Source organism: Hippichthys cyanospilos, chromosome 14, assembly GCF_059441005.1.
Source record: "Hippichthys cyanospilos isolate Australia breed blue-spotted pipefish chromosome 14, RoL_Hcya_1.0, whole genome shotgun sequence".
Lineage (NCBI taxonomy): Eukaryota > Metazoa > Chordata > Actinopteri > Syngnathiformes > Syngnathidae > Hippichthys > Hippichthys cyanospilos.
The window spans coordinates 4893782-4919779 of NC_142382.1; the positions used below are offsets into that span (position 1 = coordinate 4893782).

Consider the following 25998-nt stretch of genomic DNA (forward strand, 5'->3'; position numbering starts at 1 on the left):
CGGGTTACAGCTTAGTCTAAAACTGAAAAAAAAAGTTCAAAAAACAAGTCCTTCTTCCTTCCTTTCCTCCTTCCTTTCTTCCTTCCATCCATCCTTTCCCTTCCTTCCTTCCATCCATCCAAATAAAAATACATTTGCGTTACAGCTTAGTCTAAAACTGAAAAAAAAGAAAAAAGTTCAAAAAAACAAGTCCTTCTCCATCCTTCCTTCCCTCTTTCCTTCCTTTCCTCCTTCCTTCCTTTCCTCCTTCCTTCCTTTCCTCCTTTCCATCTATCCATTCAAACAAATACATTCGGGTTACAGCTTAGTCTAAAACTGAAAAAAAAAGTTCAAAAAACAAGTCCTTCTTCCTTCCTTTCCTCCTTCCTTTCTTCCTTCCATCCATCCTTTCCCTTCCTTCCTTCCATCCATCCAAATAAAAATACATTTGCGTTACAGCTTAGTCTAAAACTGAAAAAAAAAGAAAAAAGTTCAAAAAAACAAGTCCTTCTCCATCCTTCCTTCCCTCTTTCCTTCCTTTCCTCCTTCCTTCCTTCCTTCCTTCCTTCTTCCTTCCTTCCTTCCTTCTTTCCATCTATCCATCCAAACAAATACATTCGGGTTACAGCTTAGTCTAAAACTGAAAAAAAAAGGAAAAAAGTTCAAAAAACAAGTCCTTCCCCATCCTTCCTTTCTCCTTTCCTTCCTTTCCTCCTTCCTTCCTTCCTTCCATCCATCCAAACAAAAATACAACCAACGGTCATTCCAGCCCTCTGACAGAAACTATAACTACAATGTGGCCTATGATAAAAATGAGTTTGACTGCAGTTTTAAAGGAATTCATTCACAAATGCTAGCATTCTGAGATGTTTGACCTAAACAAATAAGGGATCAGTTTTCTTTTTCAGTCATAAACTAAATGACAAAAACACAATCATACCATGCGGATGTTTCTTGAAAAAGATAACGGAAGTCAACCTTTACACCTCTGTAAAAACACTCATCTCTTAATCAGACCGGCGGCTCGATTTACAGCCATTACGTAAGATAAAAATACATTAGCTGATTATAAATGACATCAAACATGGCTTTTTAAGAAGAATTCTTTATGTATGTTGTCTATGTGAAACAATACTACACAAATAGAAGCAGATAATGTGAAGATAAAGAACATGAAAATACACATACTGGTATTATTACAACTGTAAATTATTGCTCATTTTGCTACTGTTTTCTGTATTTTTCTACCGTACAAGACGTATTAGTCACAGGTCAACCAAAATATTCAACAAAAAAAATAAAATAAACCATAAGATAGTGACAAACATCATTGACTTTTTTTTTCTGAAATTATCACTGCACTTCATCATCAACATCGTCCGTGACAAAGCGCTTGGGCACACACACACGCGCGCGCGCACACACACACACACTGCTGGGACAGAGCCTCAACAACATAAAAATTTGGCATATGTACAAAAATATACAGGTACACACACAAATGTGAGCACAGAGAGTACAAAAAAGTCATCACGACGCCGGCCCTTTAAGAAATTGCTTCCCGCTTCCATATTGAATACAAACTGCTTTTGTTTTTAGGGAAGAAAAAAAAAAGCAAAACTCATGATGTGACATGGGAAAGAAAAAAAAATTAAACGAGTGTCACATGCTCGTGAAGGCCAGTTTAGGTGTCGGAGGAACACGCAAACGCACCCAAAAAAAAAAACGTGCTTCCGAAATAGTCCAAAAAAGAGACTCACCAAAACAGTTAAAGTGCTCACCTAAAAATTGCAATCTTACCAGCTAAAATGTGATAATGGGCCACTTTTATACACGGGTGTGCAACCTGCTGCCTGCGGGCCAAAACCGGCCTTGGGGAGTGCACCTGCCATGCAAAAAAAAAAAAAAAAAAAATCATACACAAAGACAAGCTCCTATTTATTCCGTTGTACTATAATCACATTCAAATTTCAGGATGAACTTTAAATGCCCAAACACCTTTTCAAATTTGAACTTTATTTTTTTCAAAAACATTTTCACGCTGATGTTCAACCGTTTCAGTAGTTTTTATATAATTTGCAATTAATTAAAAACAATAAACTACTTGAATAGAAATTAAATAATTAGCGTACGCACCTTGGCCACCGGGAGGCAGTATAGTCATGCAGACACAATCAAAATAAAACAGAATAATAGTCATTTTTTTGGAAGATAAAGAATATATGCTTGGGAGTAGTTATAATTTCCGTCTAAATATTTTATCGACGCAAAATATTAGCATGTAAGTAGCATTTTGCGTTGTTAGTTAGCATTAAGCTAAGCGGACATTTTCATGCGGCAAAGCTATGTAGTTTTAAATACACAAGTTTTAGTATTACAGTAAATTAGCGGAAATGTATTCTGTAATATTTGCCAAGTAAGCATCACAAAGAGGAAATAAACATGGACGTATTTCTCCATGAATGAACTGTAGTGAATTTTATGTCAATTCCAGTATGTGGCGCAAAATGGACTAAACTAAACCGAGTAATGTGAGGAACGGAATTTTGCTTCCTTTGTATGTCTAACTCACGTGAAGTAATTGACCATAAAGCCAAACGTACCGAAGCGTTAAAAACTGCGCACGTACAATCAATTAAGTTCACCTGAAAGAAGTTAACGTGCTTTTTATGTTCATTCCGAAATTCCACTTGAGAGCTCAAAATTCCTGACTTTTTTGTAAATAAAGAAAATTAATGCGAGTTTAATAATCCATTCATTCGTGCTAACCGAAAACTTTGTTAGCCATTAGCCAGGTTAGCTTGCCGTATGCGCCAGCTGCTGCTGTTAGCATTTGAATCAGAATATACACTTTTAAAATGTAAATAAAAATCGACTGTGTGTGCTTACTGCTTTCAGGGAGGTGTAAATGAAATGACGTAGTGACACACGCCTCATTAGCGGCTAGCCGCAGTTCAGTTGCTAGCTAAACGCCCGATTAGCTGCATTTGTGTACTTTAGCATCTCAGCTGTGTGCTTTCCCGAACTTTCCGACTTCTCTCAGTCTATTGCTCCAAAATAACAAAAATATTCTTCAGAATTGCTAAACTCACTCATTATTCATTTTTTCACATTTCATAGCATTAGCGTAGGTACATTGCGGACATGTAGGAAATGTTAGGACGCACGCTAACGCTAACGTTTCGATAACAGCGTTAACTTTCATTCCCGCTCACCGAAGGAAATACGTGAGAATGCTTTGGTTGACATCTCATCAGGCAGCTTTCCCTCTTGAACTAGAAAAATGGACGCTATGTACAAGCTGGGAAAAAAAACAAACAAACAAAAAAAAACCCAGGAGGCTGCTACCGCCCTCGCAAAAAGAAGTTGCATCCCGAATAAATAGGAAATGATGCCGACAACACAGGAGTTTGAAAAATTCAAAGGAAGGAGAAGAAAATGAAGAAAGACGCCGTTTGGAGTTCTGCATGCAAACAAAGAAAACGTCCGCGTCTTAAGCATGCAAAAAAATGGATCAAGTACACAATTAGAACACACATCTAGTAGTTAAAAAAAGCTGGAAAAATATTCAGCCTCCACAACTATTGTTTTTTTGTTAGTCACATATGGCGCTCCGTGCAGTGTGCGTGACATTAAATATTCACTTTATTATTATTGTTTCACTCGGTAGAGTATATACATGCATCCCGATGCGAGCTGATATGAAAATGTATGGAAATAGGATTAAAAAAAAAAAAAAGAGTGCAAATCACCCCGAAAAACACAAGTCATCGCTGAGTGAAACAATGAGGTGTGCGGGGGAGCTAACACGCTAACTACAATAGCGACGCGTGGGTTTTTGAGCGTGTGTTTGTATCTGTGTTTGTCTGCGGTTGCTGAGCTTCGCTGGGGGCGGAGTCAAGTGTGCCCCGTCGCAGGGCTGCGGTGCGTGTTTTTATGTGTATGCGTCCCCTCCTGGGTTCCCTCCGAGCCGTCTCGACCGATGGCCCGCAAAAACTGGAGCAATGTTTGTCTGTTTTTGAGCTGGCATGACGGCGGCGGCGGCGGCGGCGCTCTCCGTGAGTGCAAAGATGAGCGAGCGAGAGAGACAAAGAGAGAGAGAGCGTGAAAGAGAGGGCGGGCTGTGTTGCAAATCAACAAGCGGCCTGTAGAGGGAGGCAGAGGGGTTTAGTTGAAGACTTTTGGGGGACCGTCTGGACGTCTGGTCTGCACGATTTCCTGCTTGGGCCTCGCCGCTTCCTCGTCCTCCGTCTCGCTCTCGCACACGTGTACCACCACGCTCGGGGTGGACTCCGTGCCGGCGTGAAGCTCGTACTTCTCACCTGTCACGACGACATTGTCGTTTTATATTTTGTGTGTGTCGCGCTGCATTTCAAAGTCATGGTTTTCGTGAACTGAAACACAATTTTGCTCAACGTATTCATTGCACACGCTTAAAGTCAGAAGCAATGATCGGAATTAGGTATTAAGATATATTTGTGTTATTTTGAGGTTTAAATATGATTTGAACGAATAATTCGCTTGCACATAGTAGTAGCACTGTCATTTTTTTTATTTTATGTCTGTTGTGCTGCCTTTCAAGCTGGTACTTCTCACCTGTCACAACAAAATTGTCATTTTTTATTTTGTGTGTGCTGTGCTGCATTTCAAAGTCATGGTTTTCGTGAACTGAAATTCATACTGCACACAATCTTGTTCAACGTATTTATCGTACATGCTTAAAGTCAGAAGCAATGATCGGAATTAGGTATTAAGATATTTTTGTGTTATTTTGAGGTTTAAATACGATTTGAATGAATAAATTGCTTGCACATTGTTGCACATTTTTGTTTTTATTTTGTATCATTGCACACGCTTAAAATCAGAAGCAATGGTCAGAATAAGGTATTAAGATAGTTTTGTGTTATTCTGAGGTTTAAATATGATTTGAATCATTAAAGCATTCTGGGATGCCTGGGAGGTGACGGTGTTCAAGTAACAAATGGACATATCTCACTGACTCACTGACTAATAGCCAGAAAATGCAAAATAAAAGTTTTCCAATTCATTACGTGTCAATCAAGCACAATCATTGGCTAAATAGTTTTACTTAAGTTTTAGGTTAACTTATTCTTGCATTTGTACATGTTTACATGTAGCACGTTAAACTGGAGAGTCCACTGTACACTGTGCCTGTAAAAATATGACCATTTAAAAACAAATCCTAATCACGTGTAAAGCATTGTCACTACATTGATCATCTGTAAATAATAACGCTCGATATTATGGCTTTGGACTATATGAATTAAAGTAAATGAAAGAGTGTTTTCAGTCTGATGTGACAAGCACAGGTGACTCGGAATGAAAGACTACGCTCTCCAGATTGCATCGGTTGCCAAGGCGATAAGATGAGGGGAAAAAGGAAATTGGCCCCGTGGGACGCAAAATGACAACAATGTGCCATCACCTCAATGAGCCAACAGAGGGCGTAATTGCGCTGCGGACCCAGAGCTGCGTCATTGTCCAAACTTGTCTTTTTAGAGGGACGGTCGTTCAAATAGGCTTGAGCTGATAAAGCGGGGAAAAGTAATAACGGAAGATAAGCTTAAAAGAGCACAAACAGGGAGACGCTTTCCTTTGTGCTTGCTGACATTTTGTGGAAAAGGTTCGCTATCTGAAATCTGATTCATGTCTCGCGTTGTGTTGGCATTAGGAACCAGGCTGCCGGGAAATCACAATGCACTGATTACTGGACTTGGAGAGTGTAAATAAAAACCTATACACGCCTCCCTTTCATCATCACGGGGACGAAAATCGGTAGTTACTGTCATTATCTCAGTTTAGGGAAGCTGGTGGTCACTATAGAAGCTTTAAAGGACCCATTTGCTAGCCAAAACAGCAGCAAGGATATTTGCACAATTTTCCTTGTTTGATAATAATACGGTCTTCACAAGAAAATGAAAATCTCATCAGGATGCAACAGCATGGCGCCAAAGCACTCTGTTTGTGTTAAGACATGGCTTTGGATGGCGCCAAAGCACTACGTTTATGTTTGACATGGTTTTGGGCAATGCAAAAGCAATGTTGTTATGTTATACAGGGGTTTTCAGTTGATTTTTCGCGCTGAATTATTAGCTGCGTTGGCAAGTACTCACCCGGTCCTAGCTTAGCGACCGCGCACAGCAGGTCGTAGTTGATGACGGGCGTGGCGTCTTCGCTCTGACTCCAGCCCACTGGCGGCGAGGCGGGCGGAGAGATCAGGAATTGTTTGACGGGCTGAGGCGGGGCCAGGTAGGATTTGTCGATGTCCTCGTCGCCATTTTGAACCTGTTGGCAGTAATGATGACAATAAATGACGTCAGGGAACAAAATATAAAATATTAGCATGTGTTTACATGTGACTTGTGTTTGCTGTGTTGTTTTGTTTGGTCGTTTTTTTTTGTTTTTTTTTGCATTTGTTTTGTTCTAATTTTGCTTCCATTTTGTATGTGTTTGCAGCTTTTTTTTGTATTTGTTTTTTGCTATGTTATTTAGTTTTTTTATTTTGTACATTTTCAGCAGTAAATAGGTAAAATTTTGATCACACTTACCGTAGTTTGATGTTATGTTTTATATACAAAAAATAACATTTTTTTTTCGTTTTGGGCACGTGACCAAACGTAAGCTGAGCTGTGATTGGTTGTTACCTGAGCCCTGAAGGCACGTGGTTGTTTTCAGTCGACGGCAAGTAAATGTATTTAAAGTTATTAACTGCGCAGAAAAATAAGTCAGCTATCCAAGTAATTATAGAGAAAAAAGTCCATTTTCAATTTTGATGCTCCAAATATTGGTTATCCTTTACTAATAATCTACTCCAATGCAAAAAGCTGAAATAAATATATAGTCTTATCTTAGTATATCCATTATACATACGATATTTTGATGTCCAAAAGTGCAAAAAGCACCTTCAACTTCAGTCAATATTGCGTCCAATGACAAGCTTTGTCCCGCTGTTGGCGTTTTATTAGCTACAATAAAACAAGCCCTTCATGAGGTCATCTTTCCTCTAAAATCCTTAATCCTCTTATAATTACACACAGCCAGAACGAGTCATGTGGATGATCGATAGACGACGTAATTCACAGAGCTTGTCACAAAATGTGGTGTATGTGTTAGACCCAATTATTGCAATATATATATATATATATATATATATATATATATATATATATATATATATATATATATATATATATATATATATATATATATATATATATATATATATATATATATATAAAGTTGCATTGCTTTGAATCTCCGCTAGCCTTCTCGGCTAACCTAGCTAGTAAACGGTGGGAATAGCATGGGTGTTAGCATGTAGGCTAACACCCAGCTAGCTAATTCGCAACATTTTCAATTAAAAAAAAAAAAAAAAAAACATTCTTCACTCTCATTTCCAAGCTCACCTGGGCAAAGTAGAGTTTGAGCTTGCGGCCGTTGAACTCGGATTCGTGAAGCTCGATGCGAGCGCGGGCGGCCGCCTCAGGGGTGCTGAAGTTGATCCGGACTCTCCGGAAGCTTTTGAATAATTGGAAGGTCGCTTGCTCGTCGTAGATCCGAAACGCCGCCTCAAATCTCTCCTGTGAAAAGAAATTGACGAATATTTGAGTATATTATACGAAACATGCACGCTAGCGAGTTAACATGGAAAAAATACACAATGGAGAAAAATTGCATTTTTTTCGGTAAAAAATCGGCAAATTGGTTGCCGTTAAATTACTGTAACACATTTTCTGCATTTACGGGAAAAAACATTTTACAGCTGTTAATTGTAAAATCAACAGAATCAAAACTTTTTTTTACTGTAAAAAATGTATTACCGTAGAAAATGTACTACCGTAATTAAACAATACTTTTCTGGCAACCAGTTAGGTCAATACATTTTCATTTACATTCACAGTACAAATTTTTATTGATTATGTTGATTTTATACAGTACATTTTGCAACTGTAAAATCATATTGTAAAAAATTACAATTTGAAAATGTGTTACAGTAATTGGTTGCCAGAAAAGTTAAATTACAGTCACAAAATTCTGACATTTACGATAAAATATTGTTGATACTTTCGATTATACGCAGTACATTTTGTAATTGTGAAATCCACAGCATGAATACAATTTTTTTATCGTAAATGTTGAAAATGTGCTATCGTCATTTAAAGGTTTTTTTGTTGTTTTTGTGATCTGGGATTGAATCTCTGGATACTGGAGTGATCGTGCCATCTTGAACTTTGACACGTTGTCACCTTCTGGGTGAAATTTCAGCTCCCTAGCACCTTCTTTCAACGATTCCCCCATTTTAATACGCTGTAATATCTTAGGAAAATTGTTTTTCTGTATAACCTGAATCGTTTCTGATGAGACAAGACAGAGCTAATATTGTTCAGCGATTCATCACCGCCTCTGTCTGAGACTCAGACGTGACTTTTGCTGCCCTCCTTTCATTTTCTTGCCGGCTAATTTGGAAATGTGATTTCAAACTTCCTGTCATTTTTTTTTTTTTTTCAAACCCAATGCCATTCCAGCATCCTGATGTTTTCTCGCCAAGATTCTTTTGGCTCCGTCGGTTGCGAACTCAATCAGGCAGCTCGGCGGGAGAAGAGACCGCTGGGAGGGACGACTGCCGGCTGAGAAATCGCCGGCGAGTCTCTTGTCACCCCTGCCCGCCTTCTCCCATCAAGGCCCGGAAAAAAATGACGAAAAAAATACCGCCATGGAATAGTTTATGTTTCACTTCCTGTATAAACGCATTCAGGTGGATCGAGATGAATCGGAGGTCGACAGTGTCGCTCCCGCTCACTTATCTGCTCCGGTTGTTGCGGGAATCTTGACTCTAATCTTAATTAAATGCGCTATCGCTGAGCGTCAGTCAGTCCCTTCAGTCTTCCCAGAAACTGAAAATAAACCTCTGCCAATTCATCACAATCACCGGTGATCCCATGGAGGACATTTAATAAGGGCTATGCGTTAAAAACAAGAATCTCAGCAGAACAAATGTCCACCGCGGTGGACACAAATGGCGTATTTGCCGCACTATAAGGCGCGCTGGATTATAAGGCAGACTTTCAATGAATGGCTTACTTTAAAACCGTTTTCATATATAGGGGCACACCGTTTTATAAGGCGCATAGAGTAGAAGCTACAGTAGTGGCTGGGGTTGCGTTATGCATCCACTAGATGGAGCTGTGCTAAATGGAATGTCAACAAAAAAAATTAGATAAAATCTGATTACATTAAAAGACTGTTTCAATCAGAGCCAATCAGGAGTAAAATTAATTTTTTTAATCAAGTTCCAACCAATTGTTTTGTTGATTTAAAAAATTTTCTGGATTTACTTTATAAAATTGTGCTTTCTTTTACAAAAAAAAAAATCGCGTTCTTTGCCACTTGTTACCCATATGAATTGCTTCAAAATTGGAGCATATATAGCATATCAAAATTTCATAAAGGGTGTTATTAAAGAAACATGTGATGTCTTGGTGAATGCACCGTAAAAAAGTCAGCGTATTTCGAAAAATAGCCCCGAGACGGCTCGGAAATGCCACCTGTATGGCTCGCAGGCAAAATCGCACCACTACGTCTGACACATGCAGAGCGCGTGATGATTCAAGCAAGCTGTGAATCACAACCGCACTGCAGTGTGGCGTGGGAATTAAAAAACATAGCATGCTTTTCTCCCTGACAAAAAATGTCCGAAATATCTCCAACTGGACTAAAATATGTCTGACTAAACTCTCAGTTCATATGTATCGCTCCTTTATATTTTCTTAACATCAGCCCATGCTGATATCAGATTCTGGCGGTATGATAACCTTGAGCAAAAAAGATCAGTGTCAACGTATTAAAATTGACTGGTAAGCTATTTTTAAGACAACGACCTCCTCATTATCCTGCAAGACAGAGTAAAACGAGCCAAAAAAGTGATTGCTATATAATTATTTTCAGTGGGGCTTGTTGAGTCAACTCTGCAAGCATTTGTGATGGGTTTATACCTGAACTGCCCCACGTTTCCACGAATGTCCACTGCGAGGCACTCAAGATGGCTCTCAAAACAGAAAAACCTAAGTGTTCATGTTTGATCAAAAACACATATTAATAAGCGCCTCACAGTGGATATTTGTGGAAACGTGGTGCAATTCGACAATAATAGGACAAGTAATACGGTATCACTAGTGCTTGTAGAGTCGACAGAGTTGAATAATTACATGGCAATCATTTGGAGGAGGTCTTATAAATAGCTTAAATTGCTAATCAATTAAAAAACAAGAAGAATGTTAATGTACTGTATTTTTCGCACTATAAGCCACAACTTTTTTCTTTTTTTGAGCCTTGCGGCTTACAGTGTGGCTTATCTGCAGTTTATTTTACTTGCCACTGGGGGCAATCCACCGGTGAAGAAATATTGAAGCATATTAGGTCGGCACTAGTCAAGGGTGTCAGTTACCCTCCATAAAAAAACGTATTTAAAGAAAATATGATTTATTATTTTTACTCCTATTTTAAAAGATGAAAATTCTCGTGCATGGCACTGAAAGGGTTAAGGACCGCGAAGCACTTCTGATAAACTATTTTAGCGTTTTTACCCGCTAATGTCCCCGTGTAAACAAGCACTTAGTGACGATGCAAAGATATTGTTTACATGGTGGCTTCTAATTAGCTCAACATACTAGCGTAGGTAAGCCCACTTAAGCTCTTATCCGCCACGTAAATTTTCCATGAGTGTTGTCTAACTACTATGACCCGTGTTATTAAACGCCATATGTGATTAGCGATACGCGGCGCAATCTGTCAAGCTAAACGGACGACATAAGCCAAGCTCCACGATCATGTTCCATCATATAACGTGTCTTATTAACGTCGATATACACAAGTGCAACAAGTGGCTTGCAACAAGTGAGCGTGCTGATCACTAATTTATGTGAATGCGCGAGACATCCTGAGGGATGGAGGTGATGAAGAGGAGAGGGGGGTACGAGGAAGAAGAGATGGGTGTCAAGTTGCAAACGGGTTGAAAAGGAGCGCGTTCCGTGCGCTGATCCGCTCCCTTTGTTTTTTGGTTTTAATAGTACGTTCGCACAAATTAACATAAAGGTGATCTGCTTAGCATTCAAGTATTTTCATAAATTCACAAGTTTCACAAATTGGTGACAGACCATGTAGAAAAAAACAACACAGATCAATGACACCACTTAAAAAGGTGGACATTTGAATTCCGCAAATAATCCATTATGAATTGAATCGACAATATGAGTATAATTTTAAAAAAACGCGTGTAATATTGCTTAACTCCTTCACCGACAGTGACGATTATAGACAAAGTTCCATTTCAACTAGTACTTAGTACTCATTGAATGCCAAGGACGTATTTTTATATCTTAAGAATCTAGACATTGAGCCACCAGGTATGTATTAATGAATAAAGAAGGGTATGAAAATGAAAACGCACTGAATGAGGGAACTAGACTGGCAGTGAATGAGTAATTATCATTTGTTTCATTTATGTTTATCTCGTAACATTAACAAATAAACAAGAATAATTGGTTTATAAACTGTAATCAAGGAAAAAAGGCTGTCATTTTTACTTATCCCTAATATATATATATATATATATATATATATATATATATATATATATATATATATATATATATATATATATATATATATATATATATATAAAAATAAATACGCACATCAATATAAATAACGACTAACAAGACAGATTGCAGTTGTATATTTCAAATCAGCATAGCTTTTAAGTAGAAGATAAAGATTAGAGGGTTAGCTTCAATTATCTATTATGAGGGAAGAGAAAAGAATGTTAGAAATCAACAAATTTAGGCACATGGCAATCAGAGTGCATCTAATGCACAGGTGTCAAAGTCAAGGCCCGGGGGCCAAATCCGGCCCGCCACCTCACTTTTTGTGGCCCTTGAAATGCTGATTTGACTTCAGGTTTCTGACTAAAATACCGAAAATTGCAAGTTGTCTTTAACTTTTAAAAATTTGGGGGAAGAAAAACAAACATTTTCTTATTCTCCAAATCTCTTTTGAACAGTTTTTGCAGGCTTCTGATATCAAATCTTGGTAAACGTGTGATCAACACACTTATTTGAATTCACACTGTTCACTAAAACAAAATCAAAGGAAGTCACAAATACGACTGGATAAAAAAAATGTAATAATTTGATGAATTTTAGACAGAGACACAACTTGATGCGGCACCTGCTGCTGTTAGCAGCGGGAAATCAGGTGAATGCGCTGGGAACAACATGTCCTACTTTTCACTCCACAACTATTCAAACTGCCTGGCAAATATGATTCATCTCAGGCAGAAATACAAAGTCACAAATAAAGGCACAGTAAAGGAACCTGTTCCATGAGTAATTCAATAAATAAATCCCTATAGAGCGATTATGACGTAGAGGAGGAGTGGATTATGAACTGAATAGTTTATAGCGTTGACTATACATGATATACGGAAGATATCAAAAGTCTACACACCCGTGCTCAAATGGAATTTTTAAGAAATTTAACGCGACAACCGAGATAAATCAAGTCAGAACTTTTTTTTTGGTCCTAGTTCCACTCCTTGTGTAGATGTTTTTCGGTCTGTGAGGACAAAGTGTCACGCGATCAACCTGGCGAGATGGAAGATGGCGATAGTGCTGAGTCTGCCTCCCTGAGTCACCTTTATGTAACAGCCAGGGCTTTCGCGGACGGGATGAATTACCCAGATCAGCGCGATGGCGGTTATAGGAAGTTGAGCGACATCGATTTAGGCCTCCGCGCTGACAACTTGTTCAAGTCGTATTATAAAAATATATAGATATATTTTTTACTTCTTCCTTCTCCTTTTTGTTAGGTTTGGCCCCTAAATTATATCTTTTTTTTTTACTTTTTTTTAACCTATTTCTATTATTTATATACAGTGTATATGTTTGAAATAAACCACTCATTCATTCATCCATCCATTTCTCATTCATAACACTCTATATGACACTAGTATGGAATTAGTTAAAAACATTAAGATTACTGAATTCTTTTCACAATCTTTTTTTTTACTGCACAAGGTATTTGTCCTTCTTAAACAAAAATTAAGTATATATTTATTATAAGGCTCTTTTAATTTCTTAAAAATGACTTTGTGCAGTGTAGGATTTCTTGGCAAGAAAAACATTTCTTATCCTTTTGCGGTGCTCCTCAATTATATTTTGCAAAAAATCCCCAGGAAAAAGAAAACCTTTCGCACTCCCCCGCGCCAAATATAAATAAAATTATTATCGAATAAATTGTATGATTATACCTAAAAATGTATCATTTTTAACCTTAACAAAACAAAAAAAGCAATACGAGTTAACTTCCAACTGTTAACTACTTTTTACGGCGTTTATACAGGTCACCGCACAGGTGTCAAACTCGAGGCCCGGGGGCCGGATCTGGCCCGCCATTTCATTTGATGTGGCCCGCGAAATGCTGAATTGTCTTCAAGTTTTTTGGCTAAAATACTAAACTTGCAAGTTGTCTTCAACTTTTTTTAAAAAATCGGGGGGGGGGGGGGGACGACGACAAGCATATTTTGCTCCCAATCTCTCTCTCTTTTTTTTTTTTTTTACCAGTCTCTGATTTTAAAACTACACAAGTGTGTGCCACACTTTGGAATTTATTTGACTTCAAAATCATCATCTGACAGAAACCATCACTACAATTTGCTCCATCACTTTTTGCAGCTGCGAAAAGCAACAACACAGTTGCATGAGTGTGGCTCGAAATATAAAGCTCGCCGGTCAAGTGCGGCGGCGACAACCGTGACCCCGACGAGTCACCCGTCAGCAGATTGCCCTCTGGGTAACGAGCCATTTATGTCCCTAGCAGTAATGGAAAGGTTTTCATCAACGCATGACTCACAACACGGGCGGGCTCCTGACACTCAATCACTTGAGGAATCGGAACAGGTTTATCGGGGGGGGGGGGGGGCATCATATCTGACGGCATCATAATAAAATGTGCGAGCTGAAGCAAACAGGATTAAGGTGAGGGTGAGATACGGTACGGTTCCAATGCCCGTCAACATAGGGAATCTATTTCGGTTGGTAGACAGTGACCTCATAGCCCCGAGCTAACGCATCGATCAAGTGGTGGAGCAGGTTGGAGGTTTTGAAAACGTTCTTATGTAAAGCCGGCGTCCCGTTTCAAACGTGTCGGGTTCCGGGACAAATCTCAACGTGCATCCGGTTGCGTCAACACAAACAAGGATGTCTAAACGCGTTTCCTTCGCATGTACGGAAACACAATCCGAGTCCACGTAACCACATGGGGGTGGACATCATATGTCTTTCTTTAAAGATATGGAACTTTTACAAAAGGTCCTCGGGTTAAGACGGAAATCCATTTTAATAATAACAACATAAGCGGGATTTTTACTTAAAGGGGAAGTCAACGCAAAAATGTTTATTTGACAAAAAGACGTTCTACGCAAGCACACTTGTCTACACGCAGGATTAAGATTAACACTGTGTTGAAGGACATTTTTTTTATCCATCTCCAGAGGGGCGGCCATTTTCAAAATGACATCACAGTTGAGCAGGGCTCAGGTAACGACCAATCATGGCTCAGCTTGGAAAAAACAGAAAACGACTCATTTTGAGTCTGACAGCAAATGGCAAAATGGCCGCCTTCACAGGTGGATAAAAACAGTAATTTTGCGAATTAATTCATATTACAAAAACACAAAATTAATCAGAATTATTTGTTTAGAGCGGTGCTTCTCATATAGTGGGGCGGGTCCCCCTGGGGGGTCGCAAGGTGATGCCGGGGGGGGGGGGGGGGGGGGGGGGGGGGGGGATGATCCCAGGAAAAAGGCTTTGTTTTTGTCATGTGGAATGTAATTGCAATAAAGTAATCATTTTCATCATTTTCTTTTAGTTTCAGGCACTTTGGTGCACTTGCTTCTTTTTTTCCGTTTTAGACTAAGCTGTAACCCGTATAAACGCGATAAAAATCATTAACAGTTGTTGAAAGTTGATTTTATATTGCGTTTTTCTGTTGTTAATGTTAAAAAGGATACATGTGTAGGTATACTTAAACAATTTTCATCAATAACAATCTTATTTATAGGCAGTGCATCGACTGGGGGGCAAAAAGTTATTCTTTTCTAGGGGGGGCCTGGCAAAATATAGTTGAAAAACTCTGGTTTAGAGTAATGGTGGCCCATAAATCAATGTAATTTCAGTCAACAGAAAATGATCCAATGCCCCCCTCCCCTCTAACTTAGTTAAAAAAATGTGGATTTTTATGCTTAAATCATACTCCACAAACACAATAAAAATCAGGATGCCACGCAATAAAATCACTTGGGTTAAAAATAACCCAATTATGGGTCAGTAAATGACTGACTCATTAAGTTAATTTGTGTTGTTGTGCAGAAATACACAAAAAATGGGCAGTTAAATAGAATATAAATTCAAAAAATTGCATTTAAAAATGACAATGAAGATACGGTGAAATTAAGTCAAAGTAGATGGACGGATGACAACCTGATTTCCTAGCGTAGAAGATGAAGCTCACATTTCCTGTTTCCATAGCGGACATAATCAATGACAAAGTTCAATGCGGTTTGAAACTCTTCAAGCGACGAGATTCTCTCAAATTCCATTGAATATTCTACATTCCGAAACTCGCTTAAATCCTCGACTGTAATCCACATTTTTGTTGGAATTGCACCATTTGGTACGACGGGATTAACAAAGCCTAATTGGGACATACAGAGGGTTTATTCATGTTTTTTTTTTTTTTTTTTTTTACCCTGCTTTGGCAAATCAGTCATCTGCGACACGTGCGTGGATTTAGCGCGGTCTAATCCAGCGCCTCATGTTACAATGAGATCTGGGTGAAAATCAACAATCTAGGTCACGGAGCCTCGGGGTGAGTCAATTACGGTACTGCGGTTATAGTCCAAAATAGTGCTACTGAAATCATTATAACAATTAATTTGGTATGCACACGGAGCATCCTTTTTAATTACCTTTAAGAACCAAATGGGAAGAGAGGTAATGGGGTCAATCAGGGTACGCGGTTGAAAGTCTCAAAGCTGTACATAGTTTTTTTGTTCTTAGCTCCAGGTACAAAGTCAACTTTTGTTTCAACTCCAGCATGGATAGAAACTAAAAAGTGTGGGTTGATATAAAAATCATGAAGGATTTTATGTCAAAAATATGACATGAATATTGTTGAATTACGATTATTATTGATTTTTACTTGATTACTCGATAAGGTGCAATAAGTCATTCTAAATTCAATGTACAGATGCACCTCTACATACCAACATTCAGAGATATGAACACAGTTGCTTGTCAGTCAAATTTTGTATTTAGCGCATTTTCCGTGATACAACACCGTACGTGGAGTGCAGAGGTATCAATAAATCTTAGCTCTTTTGCAGTGATAACGCTAAACGACGATTATTATGAGCCAGGAAGAATAGACACATTTACTAACTAATAGAGATGGGACAAAAGTGCTATGAAATACTGTAAAGTACCGTATTTTCCGCACTATAAGGCGCACTGGATTATAAGGCGCACCCTCAATTAATGACATATTTTAAAACTGTGTCCATATATAAGGCGCAGCGGATTATAAGGCGCACCCTCAGTTAATGTCATATTTTAAAACTTTTTCAATCACACTATAGTAATACTCAAAGTAATAACAATAATAACTCAAATTTTAGGTGCGCCTCATAGTGCGGAAAATACGGTACATGTGAGAATGTACTCCATGCCAATCCACTCCATTTTAGTTCGGCAGGAAATGTTCTGAAAGACTAAACAGGAAATGTTCTGTGAGACTGCTCATTGTTTCAAAATAAAGTGTACCATAGCAGGAGGTTTATGACACAAACAGCCTCGGTATGCTTTTATTTTGAAGTTCCTCCCAGAAGCATGGCACAGGAAGTCTTTGAGTTACGCAGTACTCGATCTACACTGTTTCAACATCACGACGCCTGAGTCTCGGCCGCCATTTTGGGTCCAGTAGCCCACCAGTGTAGAGTGTCTGTTTGTACTCTTTGTACTTTTTTGGTATCCTCGCCGCTTTTACCCTCCTTTTGACATCATAGCCCCCAAAAAGGAGCAGAATCTTCTAGCGATGCTGGTCCAGCCAAGAGGAAAGATATTACGATGAAAATGAAGATAAACATCATCAAATGTCATAAAAAGATGAGACACCAAAGTTTATTTGTACGGTTATTTAGACATTTGTGGGATATTTAGGGGAGTTAAAGGATTCATTCTGATTTACGCAGAAATTCGTGTTAGACCAGAATGGGACCGGAACTCATTTGTAACTCGAGGACTGATGTATCGTGACAACGGTCAAATTGCTAATCTTGTCTTGCCAGAGCAGCTCTCAACGTACGAAACAACGTTTTCTTTTCTGATTGACATTCTTTTTTTCAGCTGATTTTTATGATTAACAACAAATTCTAAGAACAAATTCATCTAACGAACGGGCACCTAGAACGTAACTCGATTGTAGGAAGGGGCGTGTCTCTATCCCTGTAGTCAAATTTCCCAGATTTTCTAACTTTCTCAATGTTTCGTTAGCTCTGAAACCCCCAAAAATTCGTTTGGGAGGATTTTACCGTCAGTGTTGCCATGCGGCGACGAGCATCAGTATGTTTTGCGCACACAGGGGCGGCCAATGAACGGGCCGAGTATTTTATTGCGGCGGGGTCGATAACCTGAACAGCGAACCATATCGACAAGGGCCGACGGTGACGCTCTCTTGGGGACAGTGTGTCCAAGACGGGAAGATTGAAATCAGATTACAGTGCACTGGGACACATTAATCCTATTATCCGCAATCTGGTCGTTATGTTGTCTTTTTTTTCCTGGTCAGCGCCACTTAGACACATTTTCTTACATCACACGAGGGCCACAGACTTTGTCTTTATTGCAGAGACGCAGTAAGAACATTGCATAAAAGCGCAGGGGCACTTAAGCGGGGAACATTAGTACGGTTAAGATTTAAATTATATGATGACTTAATGATACTGCTTATTGATTTGGGAATTTTATTTTAATAATTGACTAATTTGTCAATTACTTTGTCGGTGAATCGGATGAAAATGTTTGAATTTTGATCCCTACTTTCACAAAAGGGATGTTTTTCAAATCGAAAATGTAAAAACGTTTTTGTTTTTTGTCATTTGTTTGCTGGTTTTGGTCTGTAAAGTCAGAAAATGAGCAAAAATGTTGATAGTCTTCTTTCAAGGAGGACTAAAGACATCCAAGAATATAGTTTTCTCCGTCGGGAGACAGAAATTCCGGGCATTGGAACGATTCCAGGTCTCTAAATGATTAATCGATTACCAACTCATCAATTATTTAACAGTACATTTTTTTGTTTAGTACGCACTAAAACAAATATTAGAATGAATTGATTAACTTGTTTCGTAGCTGCAGCGGCAATGTAAAAAAAAGTAAAACGATTGTGATTGGCGACAGAAAATGACATCATAGTTGCTACAGGGCCAAAGTAACAGCCAATCACTGCGCAGCTTGCAAATATCCCGATTAAACTCAGAAAACAAGTGAATAGAACATATTTTCGTCAAGAAAATGGCTGGGTTGACTTCCAGTTTAAAAAATTAATAAAAAAAAAAACTATTGTGCATGGAGGCGCCTCAGCTTCTTTCACCTTCACAGTACAGCACTAATATTACTCATTCTTCACAGAAGATTAAAAAAAGGTTACAGCTAGATGCATCAAACAAAAAGCATTAAAATACACACGAGGAGGCAAAACATCTCTATATACAGTGATCCCTCCTACTTGGCGGTCTCAGTACTTCACGTGTTTTTCCAGGAAAAATTAAAAATATTTCAAAATAAAAAATAATTTGAAAATGGGCAAAAATGGAAACAAATTGAAAAAAAGCAAAAAAGTACATTATACAGTACTGTATTCATCAAATAACTAAGTAATATTAGTTAATAACTATGTTAAGAATTCTTCAAATTTGTCGGCTCGCGTTGCATTTCAGAGCTACGAGCCAAAATAATTCTTTCAAATAAACCTTGTGTTTTTGGTCACATTTTTTCCTTACAGTAAAACAAGGCTCCAATTGCCTCTCCCGGCTCTCAGTTTTATAACCACCAAAAGGTGTGATGTGTTGTCAATGTCACCCAATTGCGATTGATTTTTGACGTCTATAGCCGTCAATGGCAGCCAATGAGTTAATGTCAACACTTCATAGTCATTTCATCCTTCTGACAGCGTTGTAAGCAGATACGCCACCCAGGACTCTGTCCTTTGTATTACGTCACACTCACGGGCGCAAGCGCTAACCTTCAAGCGACACCTGAGACGCGGCGCGTCTCTAAGGTTTCAGGCCAACGTGAGCCGCTAGGCCCCACCTCCCCAGCCGCCCGGAGAGCGAGAACAGACACACCTGAACCCCCCGCAGTCCAGCAGTTCTCCGGCCCCTGAATCGCTCAACCCTGCTAGGCGGTCTCTGGTTTCCTTAAAGTGCATAACATGATCCGGTTGCGGGCTCCGTCCGTTCCGAGCCTGAAACAACGGTCAGAGTGCATCCTGACGTCTGCGGTCACCTGCAGCTCCGGCATCATTTCAACATTCTGACCTAATTCGCGTTTGAATCGGCGGCGACTGATTGGCCTGTTAGTGTCCTTTGAGGAAATATCCTTCATGACTGTTTTTAAATAAAATAGCAAAAACATTCATGATGGTAAGTTGACGTTTTTTTTTTTTCCATTTAATTAAGGTGAAGGCTATTTTTAAACCCGAGGTGTTCGGGGATTTTTCACTGGCCTTATTATCACACAACTTGGGGTGACTTTGAAGAGGTCACAACATCGTGGAATATAAATATATATTTACTTTCAACCCCTTAAAACACAGGTGTCGAACTCCAGTCCTCGAGGGTCGGTATCCTACATGTTTTCAAATCTTTTCCCTCAAAAACACCTGGTTCAAATGATTGGGATCATTTTAAAGCTCCTGCAGAGCCTGCTAATGAGTTAATTATTTGAATCAGGTGTGTTGGGGAAAGAAAACTGCAAAACATGCAGGATGCCGGCCCTCCAGGACTGGAGTTCGACACCTATGCCTTAAAATGTTCACTGGCATCAGCAGTATCCATACAAATATAATTTGTACAGTATACAGTACACCCCCTTTATGAACAAAAAATGTAAAAATGCGATAATAGCAAGTAATTTTCAACACTTTTTATACTGGTCAGTAATATGTTTACTGTAAATGAAAACACACATCAACAGTATAAATATGAAATTCTCAAGACGTTTTAGCCCGACGCCAGTGATATGACATTGTAAATATGGTTTAGTATTATTGTAAACATTAATATGTGTCTACTGTAGACTGGCTTGGTAGAACCAGGAAATGAGAATTTACAGTGGACACTTACCACATCGCTTATAGAATCGTTCATAACCGTCGTATAATTGTACGACTGTGACGCATAAAACAGATACAATATGAAAACAATGAATGAAAACTAAACCCCGCAAGCCCCACAATGACAACAGAGACATCTTGTTTCCAATTTACTTTCGATAAAAAAACCAGCAGGCCTTCTGCTGTAACCGGCAAGAAAATAACACCAAGTAATTTTCTTCCATTATATTCCAGTACCCGTGGTTCTACATGTTCCCCTACTTCTATTTATAAGTCACAATTTACTAAGTTCCAGTGGCTGAAATTTTCCGGTATGTGCTTACATGATGAGAAAAAAAGCCTTTCCATTCCAGTCATGCGAAAGGATGACTGTTAAAGGAAGCTGAGGAACATTTTGTGAATGGCCTCGGCGTCACAATGAAATGCTGCGGAGCATGACAGTTTGTTTTTGACATGGTCACAAATAAGAGGGGGCGACAATCACAAAAGGCGGCGAGACAAAGGGAGCGAAAACATGTCAGACGTCCCGCTGAAGCGCAAATAGCAAATTAGTCACCGCACTGTTTATTACGACCACAAAGCCGTCTGTGTACAAAGAGAGATTAGGACAAATGGAAAAGTGACGGCGCGAGAAACTTTTTCCAGCTTCATCCGAAAGCATGTTATTGTCAACGCGTCTGTAGATTTCGGCGTAACAGCCCGCCACGCACTTTTAGAAGTAATCATTTTGATTTAAATGACTCAAACGATTGCCGACGGGTCAGAAAGTCGCCACGGTTGTTGCGTTGGACCTTGCTTAATTGAAAGGAACGTATTTCAGTGACGGGCCGGCAGCGAGAAAGCACTTAACAAGAGAAACAACCGTTTGGCATGTGATTTATTGACTTAAACAAACGGAAAAGGAAGAATAAGAGAACAGGCTGTCCAGTAAAGCGGGAGGGGGGAACCTTTCTCCGATTAGGGGCAAAGTCCACAGAGTATTACATTGATCCCCCCCTACTTCACTGTTAATGGAGGGTGTCAACCCCCCGCGAAGTCTGAAATCCGGGAAGTAGGATATCAGTCGCTAGATTTCCAATATAGCCGCAGTAACCATAAACAATCCTTTTTTTTCAACTAACATATAAACACTTATTCTATGAATTCACTGTATTTTTAGCCGACATTAGCGGGTTAGCAACAACTAACAACAACTACTAACTATAAAGTGCAACCGCTACACAAACGAAGACAAACAGAATAAACACTCATGGCTTACTAAACATAGGCAGTAGCGTGCGTTATCAACAGAAATGATAATAAACTATAAATATGAGCTTACGTTGTCATTCACTACGTCAACGTAACGAGCCGAATGACTCAGATAATGTAAAACAGGAAAAGGAAACGCAACACGACTCGACAAATTAAAAGCAAGCATTTCGAAATAAGATAAAAACGTCACGAACTCTAACGCTTGAAGAATTCTTAACATAGTTATTAACTAATATAACCTAGTTATGTAATGGATACAGTACTGTATAATGTACATTTTTGCTTTTTTTGAAATGTTTTCATTTTTGTGCATTTTTTAAATGATCTTTTATTTTGAAATAATTTTAATTTTTCCTGGAAAACCCGCAAAGTACTGAGATCGCGATAGCTGAGACCACGAAGTAGGAGGGATCACTGTATATGAACCACCGTGTTTAATATATGAAAACATTGACATTCAAGCAAACGTTTGCTGAGATGAATTGAGTTTTTGTGGTTTGAATTTTGAAGAAAACTACAGGGTGCATGGAATACAGTATTTTTGTTCGATTGTCTGAATTCGGGAGAAGAGATAGGAAGGGACTAAGGTCAAACGTATATCAAGAAACGGTATACTGAGTGTATAAAATAGCAGTGAATAGCATCTTTTTGCAGTTAATTAATATAACCTTAATAATTAAAAAAAATAGTAGACATTTATTTCATGAGGAGAATCCAAATATATTATCGCAATTCACCAAATATAAGGCACGCTAAGTATGGGTGCATCCAATAAACGGCATTTTTATACCGCTGTATTCTTACTTACAATAATTACCGTAATGGAACGAGCTAGAAGAGGTGGCTGTTAGCTTGTTTCCACACTTACAACACAGCTGTTACCTCCATGCAACTGAAGAATGGAAGTCAATTTTTCAATGGCAGCACCCATATTTACATAGACGTAGCACCCAATATTTGGTTGGCTTTGAAAGGTGAGTGAAAACGCAACAAATTCTGGCCCCCTAGAGGTTTTCTTTGATTGCTTTGATTCAAATCGGTTCAAATCATATTTATCCAGACTGACTGAAATATAATTCAATTTTATCCTCCACTAATTTGTGACTTATTGATGTTCTGGACATTACATGAGGGGTGAGCTTGGCAGCAAGGTTGACTTGCTAGAGCATATAACTTTTGTTTTTTTCAATGAAAACCTTCTCGGCAGTCTCAATCAGAACAGGGTATTATCGTGATTATCTCCCTTAGCAGACTTGGCCACATGTAGTGGGCATCTACTTCCTTCCTGCTGTGACCTTCATGTGTCTCCTGCGCCATGCTGACACCAGTACACTTTCAAGGTAATGATGGCTTAGTCACAAACAAACATGACAATACTCGCTGTAAGCCCGCAAAAACGAGCTCGAGATGTGGCTTTTGTTTTTCCCCAGCATGGACACAAAGTGGAAAGAAAGACTGGCAAGAGTTTGCCCATTCTGCCGTGATGGGCCGACCTACTTGTTCAGACTATAGCTTCTCTGTTTGGCTCATTATTCATGTAACCAGCGGGGACTTAGCCAAGAGCGTTAGGTTTTTTTTCTCCGACAAAGGCTACTTTCACACAAGCGTATTTTAGTTGGTTGTGATCAAAGTTGTGTTTGTTTTCCCACTTTGATGCGGTTCATTTGGTCAGGTCAGTAATCAAATCGGCGCGAAATCCAACCAACCTCGAACCCAATCGAATCGATCGGAAACTATGGCTAGATTCACGCCGCGGGGCTTAATGCTTGATTCCGATTTTTGGGTGAAAAGCACAGAATTGTGATGCTAGTCGTTTTGTTGTTATCTGAGAGTCGGATGAAAGCGACCCGGTTGCTCAGAGTGAAGTCGCATTTCAAAAGATCGGATACATATCGGATTTAGTGCCACGTACCCAAGTGGCCTGGGTCGTATTTGAAAAAAATCGAACCTGCGTCAACAAAAGATCAAATCCAAGTCAGATAGCAGCAAAAAATATCGGAATTATTTCATTTTAGGTCGCAATGTGAAACTAGCCAAAAATGACTCTGACGTGATTGCATCACAGTGAGGTAGGGACTTAAGAACACGTCAGGAAATCGTCTGGGGTCGTTCATGGGCGCAATTGTTCTTTAAAGGTTTTTAAAATATTCTGTCCCCAAATATAGGATGCGCTTATTGAGCAAAACATGAAGGCCAAAATAATATGTGCATCCTATAAAGATTTGAATATTTTTCAACATTTGAGGAAGATTTTATCACCGTGAAATTCATCCTGACACTTTTTTTTTCGATTGAAATACAAACCAGAAACTCGCTCAGCTGCACACATGACACAAACTGACATTCAAAATGCGATTCAATATATTGCCGAAAGTTTTCCTCCTCCGCTTTCAAAAGCTAAAAGAAATATGACTCCCGGTACTCCCTAAATAATCGAAAAAGCGATTACTAGGCCTGAAATATATATAAAAAAATATGTTGTTTGGATGTAACACATTTATTTGCACCTTATCGAAATTTCTAGTGGATTTTCAAAATGAATAACGGTCTAAATATCACACATTATCACTTGTGAAAATGACCTTGTCATTCAACGACCTTGAACGAAACCCACTACAAAAAAGTCGCTACGTACGTTTGCTGACCCTCACCAACTTTCCTCCCTCAGTATAAAAGGAGCTTCAAAAATATGGACTAGAGTTGGACTTGATACCTGACTGGTTATGGCCCTAAATCTCATTTACAATTCAAGACAATAAATGAAATAAAAACCCAAAAAACGTCGGCTTATTCAAGCAGGTTTGTCACTGGTCAATCTTTGCCTAAAGCCTGCATAAAAAAACCCCACGGCAGTCCATCCATTGTTGCTTGCAAGCCTGTCTCGATTTTATTCTTATCTCGTGAGATCAGGGACATCAGACAAGCGTACATCTTGTTAGGCGATTACATTGGGAAAAAAAAAAAAGATAAAATAAGATCAGACAGACTGAATTTAATCTACCCATACACTCTATCCTCCGTTCAGAGGCAAACCAGGATTAGCCATGGTTTCTTTTTTTGGGGAGAGTTTTGAAAGTCAGCCCTTCTCTGTCTCCTCTTTTAATTGTGTAAGGATCCTTCTTTTATTTGAGGGTCACAACAGAATAGGTTAAGCGATAAGAGCGGCCCGACAGGAAGCTTTAAACGAGGACGACTTTTCAGCTCCGACAGGCCGTATCGAGCCTGTCTGCTGAGAATCGACGAGCACTGGCCGTTGAAAACACTTTTTCGACACTTTGACTGGAAACTTGGAGAACGAGTGACCCAACAGATGTGAATGCGCTGGAAATTAATTTGTTGTTATTTCTCCCACATCATAGCTAAGTTTAGGTTTATTTAATATTCCTGCAAGAAGGTAGGGTCTGTTATACATTGTTAAGCATTGCTATCAAGTGCCGGAAATGTTGCTTGGAATTTACGCCCGCCTAAAATGGACTGCACTTTTCAAAAATGGAGCTCCTCAACAAAGTTCAACCAAGCAGCTTGGAAATGAGAAAAAATTAGATACGACCCTTGTGGCATTCTTACAAATTATGGAAATTCCTTTTTTTTTATTTCATAAAAGAATTAATGCAAAAATAAATATCTATTTTATATAATAAAAAATGAAATTTCATTTCAATATGCAAGTATTCTGACTATTTTATGTGACTGCAGCTGGACATGTGAGATTTTGTATGCAAAAATAATCATTGTCCAAATTTTGGACTATATAAAACCATTACAATTACAATTTTTGAGATGCATTTTAATATGTTTTGTTACAATGACTTTCCTGTGATTTTTGCGACATTCCGTTGAGCGGCGGTCAATGGAAAATTCTTTGTTGACGTGTGTTTCACCTCAAGACAGTAGGTGGCAGTAGAGACCACTTAATGGCTAAGTCTTAAAGTGTCCTCATCACTTCACAGGCTACAAAAACAGACCATACCATTTTTCAATTTTTCTTCTGGGTGTTAATAAGTTTAACCTAAATATGTATGGATAGAATTTGAGTGGTTGAAAGGCAAAAAATATTCATAAATAACTTTAATTATTACGTCTTTAGAAGCATTAACAAAATTAGGAAAAAAAACGCAATGTGTATTGTTTACAACGTGTGTGCACAAGGATGAATATATGTAATATTCTCCAATATGATCGCAGACCATGTTGTTTGCGCAATTTCCTTGCATTGTGCGCCCGTTTGTAAAAAATGAGATTTACTTTGTTTTGAATGACAGATTGAGCCTATAATAAAAATTCAGGATAATATTTAAG

General features: G+C 38.8%; 1 protein-coding gene across 2 annotated transcripts in view; it reads right to left on the reverse strand.

Annotated features, from left to right (window-relative positions):
* Nucleotides 1-1068: 1068 nt before the first annotated feature.
* Nucleotides 1069-25998, reverse strand: part of rcan3 (regulator of calcineurin 3) — a 38202-nt gene continuing 13272 nt past the window's right edge. For both annotated transcript variants that reach the window (XM_088433807.1, XM_088433808.1), the window contains 3 exons: nt 7407-7580; nt 6114-6285; nt 1069-4301 (listed from right to left, as the gene is read on the reverse strand). In XM_088433807.1, the coding sequence (XP_088289933.1) occupies nt 4147-4301; nt 6114-6285; nt 7407-7580 (501 nt within the window). In that variant the 3' untranslated portion in view covers nt 1069-4146. The remainder of the gene's footprint in view (nt 4302-6113; nt 6286-7406; nt 7581-25998) is intronic.